The following is a 15122-nucleotide window of genomic DNA, read 5'->3' as shown; positions in this document are numbered from 1 at the left end:
AATTGATTAAAAAACACTGTTTTGCAATGAAGTTCTACAGTAGCCTCAACAGCACTCTGTAGGGTAGCACTATGGTGTAACCGGAGGACAGCAAGCTTCCACCCTACTCTGGGTACATTGACTTCAATAAAAAACCTAGGAGGCTCATAGTTCTCACCACCTTCCATAGACTTACACAGTAAGTATGGCAACTTCCAATGGACATCCTCCAATCCTATCAGAGCTCTTGAAGCATGACCTGACATGTTGTCCACCCAATCAAAGGGTCAGAGATTGAATCTAGTACTGAAAGCATCAGCTACATCTAGCTAGCACTGCAGTGCATAAAATGTGGTGAGTAGTTGACTCAAAGAGAAACAATCTGTGAACAAAATAATTTCTTCAAAAATGGAGGAGCAAGAAAGGGCTAGCTATATTTCAATATAATTGCAAATGCAGCTAGCTAGTTTAGCCTAGTCAAACACCCGGCTCAAACAGAGAGATGCTATGTTAGCTAGCTGGCTATGACTGTCCAACAAGGATCTCTTCCAAGTCAAGGTAAGCTTTTGGTTTTATTAATTTTATTGTCAACGGAGCCCGCCGGTGTAACTGCTAAACTGCTTACTGACTATACAGCATGTTTGTAGCGGGTTTACTAACACATTCTAGTAGCTATGTTGACATGACGTTAACTAATATGGTGACAATGATATAGGCTGTGTGTAGCGGTTATGATATGAAGGTTTGGCTTTGAAAGGTTTTTTCGCATGGTCACAGACAGCTGATGTGTCATGCATTGAAGTCCACAAGTAAAGGTAAAAGGTGAGAGGAGGAGAGCACGTAGATGCAAGAAGGACTACACCGAGCTGTTTGTATGTGGCTCTGAAAGGGAACTGTTTGCATGTGATCAGGGGTGTATTCAGTCCGCCAATTCTGTTTAAAAACGTTTCTTAAACGGAAGCAAACGGAACGAAACGGGGATAAACATACCTGAATTTACCCAATAGAAACTCTCGTTTGCAACTGTTGGACTAATGATTACACACTAGATCAGTCTGAATTCAATCTCTGGCCCTCCGATCCCGACGAAAGCCCTGCGAGATGGACTTTGAGATGAACAAACTCCTCAGCAATGGAGCCTACGGGTGAGAGCATCCTCTCTGGTATCAGTGAGGACGGTTATGATGGAATCCTAATCATTTTCAGCTGTTATTTAGGATTTGAATGGGATCTGTGATCTGGATTTTACTTAAAGGGCATTTTTCACTCATGTTTACAATCTCCAATTCATGGCCATGTCCTGTTTTCAGCTATTTAAAAAAAAATCTTTGATATATTGAATGAGCTAATTATTTCAAAAGACATACAATGTATTTGGTTGTAATGTTATGTAATCAAGGGGGGTCAACCATCCTCCAGGAGAGCTAATGTGCAGGCTTTTATTCCAGTCCACTCTAACAAACCACATTTCAAATCAAAATCAAATAACATTTTATTAGTCACATGTGCCGAATACAACAGGTGTATACAGTGAAATGCTGACTTACGAGCCCCTAACCGACAATGCAGTTTACAAAAATATGAGTAAAAAATAAAAGTAAGAAGTAATTAAAGAGCAGCAGTAAAATAACAGCGAGACTATACACGGGGGTACAGGTACAGAGTCAATGTGCGGGGGCACCAGTTAGTTGAGGTAATATGTATATGTAGGTAGAGTTAAAGTGACTATGCATAGATGATAACAACAGAGAGTAGCAGCGGTGTAAAACGGGGGGGGGGGGGGGGGGGGGGGGGCAATGCAAATAGTCTGGGTAGCCATTTGATTAGATGTTCAGGAGTCTTATGGCTTGGGGGTAGAAGCTGCTTCATCTGAACACTTTTTTATAGACCGAGTCACTGGTGCTTCCTGCTTTAATTTTTGCTTGTAAGCAGGAATCAGGAGGTTAGAATTATGGTCAGATTTGCCAAATGGAGGGCGAGGGAGAGCTTTGTACGAGTCTCTGTGTGTGGAGTAAAGGTGGTCCAGAGCTTTTTTCCCCTCTGGTTGCACATTTAACATGCTAATAGAAATTTGGTAAGACAGATTTAAGTATCCCTGCATTAAAGTCCCCGGCTACTAGGAGCGCCTCCTCTGGGTGAGCGTTTTCCTGTTTGCTTATGGCAGAACACAGCTCCTTCAGTGCGGTCTTAGTGCCAGCATCAGAGACTTCCTTAGATATCGTGAACCAGCTGATACATAGTCCGCCGCCCCTTCTCTTACCAGACGCCGCTGTTCTGTCCTGCTGATACAGCGTATAACCAGCCAGTTGTGTTGATAATGTCGTCGTTCAGCCACGACTCCGTGAAGCATAAGATATTACAGTTTTGAATGTCCTGTTGGTAGTTTAATCTTTCGCCTAGGTCATCGATTTTATTTTCCAAAGATCGCACGTTTGCTAGCAGAATGGAAGGAAGTGGGAGTTTATTCGATCGCCTACGAACTCTCAGAAGGCAGCCCGCCCTCTGGTCCCTTTTTCTCCCCGCCTTCTCTTCATGCAAATGACGGGGATCTGGGCCTGTTCGCAGGAAAGCAGTATATCATTCACCTCAGGCTCGTCGGACTCGTCGCAATGTCCCATACATTGGATGCCCAAATAAACTGGAAGTATCTACAAAACAAGTTTTGAAGCCACATAATCCAAAAGAAAGGCTACATTAAAAAAAATCCTAAAATTACTGTTTGCGATTCACAAACTATTATTTGGATTCATCGAGATTGAACCGAATCCCAGCTAATACAATGGTGAAATGAATAATTTGTTCAGTCAAAAATAATTGTTTAAATGAATTGTTCAAGAATGTATATCAACTTTGTATGACCTTATTCACGAGTGTCGGTGGAAAGTTTTAGGGATAAGAAAACAATTATGCTTATAATAGTTAAACAGTTAATTACAGAGTACAATATATGTTTTGAATTGGCTACCTAGCTATTAGTTTGTTCTCTATCATATTTTATAGGCCTACCTGCCTGCTGCTGCAATGTCCGACTGTCTCTCTCTCCTTGAGCAACGGCCCACTCCTCTCGCACACATGCAGGTGATGTGCGCAATCACAGACGCACTAAAGTGCATTCCGATCCTGGCTTATATGTTGATTTTTTTTTTTTTTTATGTTTAACTGTGCCTAAAAAATGTACATCAAGATGAACTATTTGATATATTTCCATGACTTTTCCAAAACGTTTTAGATTTGATCATTTTCCAAAACTTTTCCCGGCCTGGAAAACCCAATTTTAAAAGTCCAGGATTTTCATGACCGTATGAATCTTGTTAAAAGCATTGGATTGGTGCAAGCGTGGCTGGAGGGAGTTTCCACCATATTCCTCACACCAGTCCATTCCTTTTAAATCAATGAGGGGGTGTGTACACTTTGGGAGACGGGTGAAAAATTGGAACGTAGCCAGTGTCATCTGTAGAGCATGAATATCAAGGCTAGCACATCTTAGGTTTTACATCACGAAATAAGTTACTTTCTACATACTCAGAAACTTCTTGATTACTTGAATAAAGCAGGCCACCACTGGAATGAGTTCACAGGCCCTTGCAGCAGAACGCATTCTTTTCAATCTGAATGTGTGATGTTGGTTTAGGCACTGTCTACCTGCCCAACTCCTAAAAGGTCAAACCTGGCATACCTTCCAGGGGGTCCCGTGTGAGCCCCAGCTGGCTGATGATGTAGCGGGGGATGTCAGTTTTGATGCCCTGGCCCTCTTTGGCGTGACCCTCGGCAGCCTCCAACAGATGGTAGAACTCCTCTGGATCAAACTCCTGAGGAGAGGACAACACAGGGACACAGGTTTCACTACAACACTTCTGGAACTCTAAGTTTTAAGTTTCAATAGGCATTGTCTGAGTACTGTTGGTTTTTCTCTGGGTTGATAATGTAACAAATCAATCAATAGAAGGAGCGCGAGGAGGATGTATTGCATCTGTATGGCTCGTCAACAGGTCGCAAGCCTCCTCTTTATACAACAGAGACATGGATGGGATGTCTGTCAAATGACTCACATAACTGAAACCTAGTTTAGATAGAGCTACATGGTCATTTGTGTAGTTCTGATTAGCCGTGGGACAGAAATAAGTCATATTTAGTATTAACCTGTTACGGCTAGGGGGCAGTATTGACACGGCTGGATAAAAAAAACATACCCGATTTAATCTGGTTACCACTCCTACCCAGTAACTAGAATATGCATATACTTATTACATATGGATAGAAAACACCATAAATTTTCTAAAACTGTTTGAATGGTGTCTGTGAGTATAACAGAACTCATTTGGCAGGCAAAACCCTGAGACATTTTCTGACAGGAAGTGGATACCTGATGTGTTGTATTACCTTTAAACCTATCCCATTGAAAAACACAGGGGCTGAGGAATATTGTGGCACTTCCTATTGCTTCCACTAGATGTCACCAGCCTTTACAAAGTGTTTTGAGTCTTCTGGAGGGAGATCTGACCGAACAAGAGCCATGGAACGATGATGTCCCATTAGACACCTGGCGCGCGAGTTCATGTTGGGTACCCTCGTTCCAATACGTTATAAAAGAGTATGCATTCGTCCACCTTGAATATTATTCATGTTCTGGTTAAAAAAGGCCCTAATGATTTATGCTATACAACGTTTGACATGTTTGAACGAACGGAAATATATTTTTTCCCCTCGTTCATGACGAGAAGTCCGGCTGGCTTAGATCATGTGCTAACAAGACGGAGATTTTTGGACATAAATGATGAGCTTTTTTGAACAAAACTACATTCGTTATGGACCTGTGATACCTGGAAGTGACATCTGATGAAGAGAATCAAAGGTAATGGATTATTTACATAGTATTTTCGATTTTAGATCTCCCCAACATAACGACTAGTCTGTATCGCAACGCGTATTTTTCTGGGCGCAGTGCTCAGATTATTGCAAAGTGTGATTTCCCAGTAAGGTTATTTTTAAATCTGGCAAGTTGATTGCGTTCAAGAGATGTAAATCTATAATTCTTTAAATGACAATATAATATTTTACCAATGTTTTCTAATTTTAATTATTTAATTTGTGACGCTGACTTGACTGCCGGTTATTGGAGGGAAACGATTTCCTCAACATCAATGCCATAGTAAAACGCTGTTTTTGGATATAAATATGAACTTGATAGAACTAAAAATGCATGCATTGTCTAACATAATGTCCTAGGAGTGTCATCTGATGGAGATTGTAAAAGGTTAGTGCATCATTTTAGCTGGTTTTATGGTTTTGGTGAACCTGTCTTTGAATTGACAAAACATTACACACAACTCTTGTAAATGTACTGTCCTAACATACTCTAAATTTATGCTTTCGCCGTAAAACCTTTTTGAACTCGTAAAACGTGGTTAGATTAAGGAGATGTTTATCTTTCAAAGGGTGTAAAATAGTTGTATGTTTGAAAAATTTGAATTTTGACATTTATTTGGATTCAAATTTGCCGCTCTTGAAATGCACCTGCTGTTGATGGAGTGCACCACGGGTGGCACGCTAGCGTCCCACCTAGCCCATAGAGGTTAATGCCCAGAGATTTGACTAGTCACCCCACATGGTCAGGAAACACTCCTGGCCCTAGTATAACTAGTGTAATATGTGTGAGTGAGAAGTCATTGCCATGTGCTTGGTAGCTAACTAGCGACAATCAGGCGAGACATACCAGGCATTCCAGGAGGCGCGCTGGCCTGGCGATGACGATGAGGATCTTCTTTACCAGCTCTTTGATGAAGGTCACCTCCTGGCTCTCCGACCGGGACGTGGACTATACACACACAGAACAGAACACACTCGCTCAACATTTTATACAGACCTGTGAGCTGATCAGTGCTCGGGACTGGAAGTACCATTAAGTAAGAGGGAGGGATTATCATAGTTAGCCTGCATGAGGGGAGAGGACACTGAGCAATACAGAATATCTATATTTGCAATAGTGCTTAAAAAATGACGTTGAATGCCGTAGAGGTAAGAGAGCACTGTAAACCAAATCATTTTGGTGAAAGAATCTGTTTGATTGTATCACAGTCCTATGCAGTAATGTATATCGATATTGTAATTACACTGTGCTTATTACTATGGTAAAAGGTTGATGTATTTTAAAGTGGGGCAGGTGGCACCACACTACTCTTTATTGCTTTCTTTCCTCGTCTACTTTCCTTCATTATGCCAGATTATAAATATGGGAGTAGACGACACAAGGAAAGGTAACCACTTAACATTATTGAGCTGCACCAATAGTGTCACCCACCTCCTGGAATAGCTTCTCCAGTTTGTCGGTGAGCTCACAGAAGTAGCGCGAGGTGACGTGGCCCAGGCGGCTCTTCTCCAGGCAGTCGCGGACCAGCTCGATGATCTGGTGGTGGGCAAACCCCAGCACACCGTCCGCCAGTGGCAGCACGCTCTCCGGGGAGCTGGTCCGGATGATCTCCTGGATCCTCTCCTCCATCTGGGCCGTGGCCTAGAGACATGGAGGGGTGGAAAAGGTTAGAAGGAGAGGACATGAGAGAGAGAGAGAGGGTAAAAAGGTTTAAAGGTGGTAGAAAGTGGTGGCAAAAGTGGTCAGAGAGGGTAAAAAGTTTAGAAGTGGCTAAAAAAGAGCAACTCCTTTGTCACTGTGTAATAAACCGTATGTAAGACATTGGCATTTTGTTTTGATACCAAATGACAAATGTTAAGGTGATAAGGCATTATTAGTTCTACTCCTGTTGGCCCCTCACCTTAGGAAAGCGTTCCTTGTAGACATGGTTCATCATAATAATCTCATGATCACAACAGGATGGGGATCTTCCAGGGCTGCAAACAAATAAGAATATAAAGGAAAGATAAGTACTTATATTACAACACATACTGTATCTTACAGCAAAAAAATGCATTGATATACAGTGCATTCGGAAAGTATTCAGACCCCTTGACTTTTTCCACATTGTTGCTTTACATCCTTACTCTAAAATGTACTAAACAGATTTTTTCATCAATCTACACACAGTACCCCATATTGACAAAGCAAAAACAGGTTTTTAGAAATGTTTGCAGTTATAAAATTGTTTAAACTGAAATATCACATTGATATAAGTATTCAAACCCTTTACTCGGTACTTTGTTGAAGCACCTCAAGCTCTGTCAGGCTGGATGGGGAGTGTTGCTGCACAGCTATTTTCTGTTCTCTGCAGAGATGTTCAAATCGGGTTCAAGTCCAGGCTCTGGCTAGGCCTCTGAAGGACATTCAGATACTTGCCCCAAAGCCACTCCAGCATTGTCTTGGCTGTGTGCTTAGGGTCGCTGTCCTGTTGGAAGGTGAACAATCACCCCAGTCTGAGGTCCTGAATGCTCTGGAGCAGGTTTTCATGAAGGATACCTGTACTTTTCTCTGTTCATTTTTTCTCAAACCTGACTAGGTTCCCAGTCCCTGCTGCTGAAAAACATCCGCACAGCATGCTGCCACCACCATGCTTCACCGTAGGGATGGTGCCAGGTTTCCTCCAGACATGACGCTTGGCATTCAGGCCAAGGAGTTCAATAGACAAGATCATCTTGATTCTCATCGTCTTTTGGCAAACACCAAATCAAAACAAATTGTATTGGTCAAATGCGCCGAATACAACAGGTGTAGACCAAGAGCAGCAGTAAATAATAGCGGGGCTATATACAGGTTCAGAGTCAATGTGTCAATGTGCGGGGGCACCGGTGACGAGGTAATTGAGGAAATGATGTACATGCAGGTAGGGTTATTAAAGTGGCTATGCATAGATAATAACAGAGAGAAGCAGCAGCGTGGGGGAGATGCAAATAGTCTGGGTAGCCATTTGATTAGCTGTTCAGGAGTCTTATGGCTTGGGGGAAGTAGCTGTACAGAAGCCTCTTGGACCTAGATTTGGCGCTCCGGTACTGCTTGCCGTGCGGTAGCAGAGAGAACAGTCCATGACTAGGGTGGCTGGAGTCTGACAATTTTTAGGGCCTTCCTCTGACACCGCCAGGTATAGAGGTTCTGGATGGCAAGAAGCTTGGCGCCGGTGATGTACTGGGCCGTACACACTACCCTCTGTAGTGCCTTGCGGTCGGAGACCGAGCAGTTGCCATACCAGGCAGTGATGCAACCCGTCAGGATGCTCTCGATGGTGCTGTTAAACCTTTTGAGGATCCTTTTCCTGTAGTCCACAATAATCTCCTTTGTCTTGAACACGTTGAGGGAGAGGTTGTTGTCCTTGCACCGCACGGTCAGGTCTCTGACCTCCTCCCTATAGGCTGCCTCGTCGCTGTTGGTGATCAGGCTTCCCACTGTTGTGTCATCAGCAAACTTGATGGTGTTGGAGTCGTGCCTGGCTGCGCAGTCATGAGTGAACAGGGAGTACAGGAGGGGACTGAGCACACACCCCTGAGGGGCCCCCATGTTGAGCATCAGCGTGGCGGATGTGTTGTTACCTACCCTTACCACCTGGGGGCGGCACGTCAGTAAGTCTAGGATCCAGTTGCAGAGGGAGGTGTTTTGTCCCAGGGTCCTTAGCTTAGTGATGAGCTTTGAGGGTACTGTGCTGTTGAACACTGAGCTGTAGTCAATGAATAGCATTCTCAAATAGGTGTTCCTTTTGTCCAGGTGGGAAAGGGCATTGTGGAGTGCAATAGAGATTGCATCTGTGGATCTGTTGGTGCGGTATGCAAATTGGAGTGGGTCTAGGATTTCTGGGATAATGGTGTTGATGTAAGCCATGACCAGCTTTTCAAAGCATTTCATGGCTACAGACGTGAGAGCTACGGGTCAGTAGTCATTTAGGCAGGTTACCTTAGTCTCTGTGCCCAAGAACACTATGGTGGTTTGCTTGAAACATGTTGGTATTACAGACTCAGACAGGGAGAGGTTGAAAATGTCAGTGAAGACACTTGCCAGTTGGTCAGTGCATGCTCGGCGTACACATCCTGGTAATCCCTCTGGCCCAGCGGCCTTGTGAATGTTGAACTGTTTCAAAGTCTTACTCACATCGGCTTCGGAGAACGTGATCACACAGTCAACCGGACGAGCTGATGCTCTCATGCATGTTTCAGTGTTACTTGCCTCGAAGCGAGCATAGAAGTTATTTAGCTTGTCTGGTAGGCTTGTGTCACTGGGCAGCTCTTGGTTGGGCTTCCTTTTGTAGTCTGTAATATTTTGCAAGCCCTGCCACATCCGACGAGCGTCGGAGCCGCTGTAGTACGATTCGATCTTAGTCCTGTATTGATGCTTTGCCTATTTGATGGTTCAGAGGGCATAGCAGGATTTCTTATAAGCTTCCGGGTTTGAGTCCTGCTCCTTGAAAGCAGCAGCTCTACCCTTTAGCTCGGTGCGAATGTTGCCTGTAATCCATGGATTCTGGTTGGGGTATGTACGTACAGTCACTGTGGGGACGATGTCCTCAATGCACTTATTGATAAAGTCTGTGACTGATGTGGTGTACTCCTCAATGCCATCGGAAGAATCTCGGAACATATTCCTGTCTGTGCTAGCAAAACAGTCCTATAGTTTAGTATCTGCTTCATCTGACCACTTTTTTTGACCACTGCTTGAATTTTTGCTTGTAAGCAGAAATCAGGAGGATAGAGTTATGGTCAGATTTGCCAAATGGAGGGCGAGGGAGAGCTTTGTACGCGTCTCTGTGTGTGGAGTAAAGGTGGTCTAGAATTTTTTTCCCCCTCCGATTGCACATTTAACATGCTGATAGAAATTTGGTAAAACTGATCTAAGATTCCCTGCATTAAAGTCAACGGCCACCAGGAGTTCCGCCTCCGGATGAGCGGTTTCCTGTTTTCTTATGGCGGAATACAGCTCATTGAGTGCGGTTTCAGTGCCAACTTCGCTCTGCGGTGGTATGTAGACGGCTACGAAAAATACAGATGAAAACTCTCTAGGTAGATAGAGTATCTCATGATAAGCTGTAGACCACACTACCTCAGGTGAGCAAAACTTTGAGACTTCCTTAGATATCGTGCACCAGCTGTTGTTTACATAAATGCATAGGCCTCCGCCCGTGTCTTACCAGAGGCTGCTGTTCTGTCTTGCCGATAGAGTGTATAACCCGCCAGCTGTATGTTCTTAATGTCGTCATTCAGCTACGACTGAATGTCCCATTGGTAGGATATACGTGCTTTCAGTTCGTCCAAGTGGACTGTCATGTGCATTTTACTGAGTGGCTTCCGTCTGGCCACTCTACCATCAAGGACTGATTGCTGGAGTGCTGCAGAGATGGTTGCCCTTCTGGAAGGTTCTCCCATCTCCACAGAGGAACTCTGGATCTCTGTCAGAGTGACCATCGGGTTCTTGGTCACCTCCCTGACCAAGGCCCTTCTCCCCCAATTGCTCAGTTTGGCTGGGTGGCCAGCTCTAGGAAGAGTCTTGGGTGTTCTAAACTTATTCCAATTAAGAATGATGGAGGCCACTGTGTTCTTGGGGATCTTCAATGCTGCCGACATTTTTTTGTAGACTTCCCCAGAGCTGTGGCTCGACACAATCCTGTCTCAGAGCTCTATGGACAATTCCTTCGACCTCATGGCTTGGTTTTTGCTCTGACAACTGTGGGACCTTATATAGACAGGTGTGTGCCTTTCCAAATCATGTCCAATCAATTGAATTTATCACAGGTGGACTCCAATAAAGTTGCAGAAACATCTCAAGGATGATCAATGGAAACAGGATGCATCTGAGCTCTATTTTGAGTCTCATAGCTAAGGGTCTGAATAATTATGTATAGAAGATTTCTGTTTATTTAGATTTTTTTTTATAAATGTTCAAACATTTCAAAAAACCTGTTTATGCAGTATTGTGTGTAGATTTTTAAAATCCATTTTAGAATAAGGCTGTAAACGTAACAAAATGTGTAAAATGGGTCTGAATACTTTCCGAATGCACTCTGTGATATATGGTTGGACCAGGTCTCTTGAAAAATAGATTTTTATCTCAATGAGACGAACATGGATAAATAAAGATTAAATAAAATAAATATATATATATATATGGTATGAATCATATCAATTTTTTTATTTTTAGAAAACTAAATAAAAAGGACTGTCATTTTCAGCAACTGTTATACCCAGCATCCTTAACGGTGTATGACCTTGCCTGGCCTCCGTACATACCTGAGACTGCGCGAGCGGGGTCGCATGGGCGCTGTCCCCCTCCGTCGGTCGTCCCCGGCGATGCTCTCAGTGCAGAAGTGCTTGGAGAGAAAGTGCAGCTCATCCGGCGTGGGCTGGAAGGGTAGCTGGTGCAGCTTCTCCTGTGATGAACAGGACGACTGGAAATGAAATGAATATACATTGAACGAGAAAAGAAAAGATAAAAAGGAGAGGCTAATGCTTTGATTAATGTTTTATCACGAGAGAATGACAGATACCAGGAGAGTAGCATGTTCTTTCTGACTGTTGTGTTTATTTGATTGGGTAAATGTTCATTACGGTATTGATGCCCTTTTAGTGTCTTGAAAATGAAGGACAAACTTATGGGTGCCAAAATGGTTGCGACGGTACAGTAGATGAAAGCTAACAAATTGTGAACATTCCCATTTCTCCTCATTAGATTGTTCTCAAATCCAATCCAAATAGGGATTCAATTTAAACTAAGCTGTAAACATATCCTGGACAAACAACACAGTTGCTGGTGTTAATCCCGCTCTATGGTAGTTCCCCTTAACCAGTCATCCTCACCAGCCTCTGGCAACATGTTAAGTATTTATCAGCTCTAATTGATGGTCCTCAAAAAACATGGCCGTTAACAAACAACCCATTACTTTGTGTGTGACAGCTTGTTTACTTGGTTGTGTAGTCTGCCATGGGGCCTGTTTGTGTGTGTGTGTGTGTGTGTGTGTCAGAGAGTTGACCATCGCCTGCCTCTGTGATTTGAGTTTGTCAGTAAACAGAGCAGAGTTATGTGTTTGTGCGTGTGTTTGTGTGTGTGTGGGTGGCCTAGCTGTGTGCCAGGGCCATATTTACTCCAAAACAAATCTGCTGGCCCTAAATACAGCGTCTGGTGGTATGAGTCATCCTGCGAGAGAATGTGATCACTATGGCACCCCTCATCTCTGACTACCAGTAGCCTACAGTACAGTACATTACAGTACAGTACAGGCCTGGTGACTGAAGTACAGACTAGAGGATGCCCATCAGATGATCATTTCACATTGAAACATCTTTATTTGAATGATTCTTGAATATCCAGTGATCTGGTACAGTATATGTATTTTTAGATTGAAAGGGTTTTCCATCAGTATACTGTATGTGAAAAAGTTAGGTTTAACAACCTTTTTGGCATTACTTTTAAAAAATCTAGCTAACACATAATATATTTTGTTTTCATGGCCTTTAACAAATTGAGTGGTATGGTACATACAGAAACAGTGGAGCTGGGTGTGTTGGTGCCATAGCCAGAGGAAGGCAGAGAGGCCAAAGACCAGCGTCGTCCATCAGTCCTGCTCAAACACACAGACAGAGATAGAAAGAGACAGACGTCACGATAAACTCAGAACCCATCCATAACTAATCAGTAATATGAGAACTGTAGTTAACAAAATATAAAAATAACTATGAATGATATTCAAAACAAGCGCCAGGATTTTGAATAAACATACCTACACTACAAATGCACAACGTTCTGGATGACCTTTGACCTATGTGCAGAGTTAGGTCATTTGCAAACTTTACCTTTCCGGAAAAATAGGTAGGAAAGACTGCTTTTCAATAGCCTACTGCAGCATTTACACTGGATTACGTTTTAGTCATTTAGCAGACACTTTTATCCAGAGTGACTTACAGTAGTGCACACATTTTCGTACTGGTCCCCCGTGAGAATCGAACCCACACAGGACACCCAGTTTTCTTGATCTATGTTACCTGCCACCCACACCTTTTTTATTTTATCTTTATTTAACGAGGCAAGTCAGTTAAGAACAAATTCTTATTTTCAATGACGGCCTGTTCAGATTCAGAACGACAGATTTTAACCTTGTCAGCTCGGGGATTCGATCTTGCAACCTTTCGGTTACTAGTCCAACGCTCTAACCACTAGGCTACCCTGCCGCCCCAACCTTCCCTGCCGCCCCAACCTACCGAGTAGTGAGATGTCTTCTGTTGCACTAACACTGAACATTGATACAAACTCAGAGAAATAACTTGTGGGGTTAGATGTAGGGACAGCTAGAAACACATCAAACAGGATTTTCATGATTCGGTATAATGGCAGGGTAACAATGACATTGTGTATTCATACACATTGCACAAACGGACATGTGCATTACAATGACGTTGTGTGTATTCATAGACATGAGTAACAGGAAGAAGAGCTATGACGTTTACATGACAAAACAGAGGCCTAACATGACATTACATGTCTGGTCTGTGGCACTGACGGAATCATAGCGATAAATAAAAAAGCTGTTAAAATAAAGTTGTTTTGAGTGAGGGTAGAACAAAAAAGATTTCAGGCTTTTTGTGAAGACGTGGAGAAAAGCACTTCAGAAAACGCGAGGAGTTTGAGTCGGATGATGGTAAAAGACTGAACCCTTGAACCTGCCTGTGATTTCAATCTCTGTATAGAGAGCCTGTCAGAACACAGTGAGATCCTGCCTTCGCTTCTCAAAAGAACCGTTGCCTGTCTGCTGCAGACAATAATAGCACCACAATTTGGCTTTGTTGTTTAAAAAAATATAAATGTTTCTTTTAAGATTCATATTTCCTATGTATGCCTCATTTCTCATACCATTTGTCAGATAACCACCAAGATAAAGTACTACTACTTTCTGGAAATTCTTAAAAACAATAAAACCTGCCCATAAGCATTTTATTGCAAACTATTGGCATGCTAGTTGAGTGGAGTTACGGATAAAAGGTTCAACTGGCATTGACTTTTACTTTTATTAATACCTTCGTGCAAATGAGAAGTGGGCTGAGGCACTAGGAGAGAAGTTTCTGGGGCTGTCTTGAGGACTCGTTCCTGTTGTTCAGAGAGGAAGCAGAGAAACAAGGGGAGATTAGAAGTCATTAAAGAAAACATTCCATAAACTTGAGACAAAAGCATTTTAAATGAATCAGGGAAATAATAATACTAAGCCTACAGCATAGAATCAAACCCATACCAAACCTATATTAGGATTTTTTTTTAAATAAGAAAGTGTAATAAGCCAGCATAGATAAAACACATTTCTTCATCAATTTACTCTCAGCTATTGTACTTTACACAGCATTTGACATTTTATTGTGTTTCATTGGCTCTTATCTGAAGGAGCTTAATCTAGTAAGAGTGAAATGGGACTGATCTGCTTGAAGCAGTAATTACATAATTAAAGTTACCCAGTAAAATACTACTTGAGTAAAAGTCTAAAAATGTTTCTTTTAAGATTCATATTTCCTATGTATGCCACATTCTCATGCCATTTTTCAGATAACCACAAAGATATAGTGTAAATTACTTTCTGGAAATAAATAAAGCCTGCCCATAAGCATTTTATTGCTGACTATTGGCAGCAATAAATATTTAAATATACTTCAGTATCAAAAATAAATGTAATTGCTAAAACACACTTAAGTATCAAAAGTAGAAGTAAAAGTGTAAATCATTTCAAATTCCTTATATTAAGCAAAGAAGACAGCACCATTTTATTGTTTTTAGCCAGGGGTACACTCAGAGATTATTTACAAAAGATGCATGTGTGTTTATTGAGTCCCCTAGACCATAGGCAGTAGGGATGACCACGTGTTATCTTGAGAAGTGAGTGAAAATCACAATTTTCCTGTCATGCTTAGCATTCAAAATGTAACACGTACTTTGGGTTGTCAGGAAAAAATGTATAGAGTAAAAAGTACAACATTTTCTTTAGGAATGGAGTAAAAGTATGGAGTAAAAGTTGTCAAAAATATACATAGTAAAATAAAGTACAGATATCCTCAAAAACGACTTAAGTGTACTTTAAAGAATTTATACTTAAGTACTTTACACCTAAATTTTTCCACACTGAATTCTCATAAATTGCCATCCAAAAGAGCAATTGTCCAATAACTATGCTTCAAATGTTTATTTCATACATTGTGACAATGACATGAGAATGGCCGCAAATGTTCAGAAAAGCAAGAGAAAAATC

The 15122-nt window shown here is 42.1% G+C and overlaps 1 protein-coding gene across 6 annotated transcripts in view; it reads right to left on the bottom strand.

Annotated features, from left to right (window-relative positions):
- Positions 1-15122, bottom strand: part of mast4 (microtubule associated serine/threonine kinase family member 4) — a 170423-nt gene that overhangs the window by 22146 nt on the left and 133155 nt on the right. For 5 of the 6 annotated variants that reach the window (XM_014137215.3, XM_082955476.1, XM_014137245.3 and 2 more), the window contains 7 exons: positions 13909-13978; positions 12380-12458; positions 11131-11288; positions 6747-6822; positions 6278-6487; positions 5693-5794; positions 3656-3788 (listed from right to left, as the gene is read on the bottom strand). In XM_014137215.3, coding sequence (XP_013992690.1) covers positions 3656-3788; positions 5693-5794; positions 6278-6487; positions 6747-6822; positions 11131-11288; positions 12380-12458; positions 13909-13978 — 828 coding nt within the window. The remainder of the gene's footprint in view (positions 1-3655; positions 3789-5692; positions 5795-6277; positions 6488-6746; positions 6823-11130; positions 11289-12379; positions 12459-13908; positions 13979-15122) is intronic. The other variant, XM_045691948.2, reaches the window with a different exon arrangement.

Source organism: Salmo salar, chromosome 01, assembly GCF_965601325.2.
Source record: "Salmo salar chromosome 01, fSalSal1, whole genome shotgun sequence".
NCBI classification, from domain to species: Eukaryota; Metazoa; Chordata; class Actinopteri; order Salmoniformes; family Salmonidae; genus Salmo; species Salmo salar.
The sequence above is the reverse complement of the archived record's forward strand: the minus strand, read 5'-3'. Positions and strand labels throughout refer to the sequence as shown.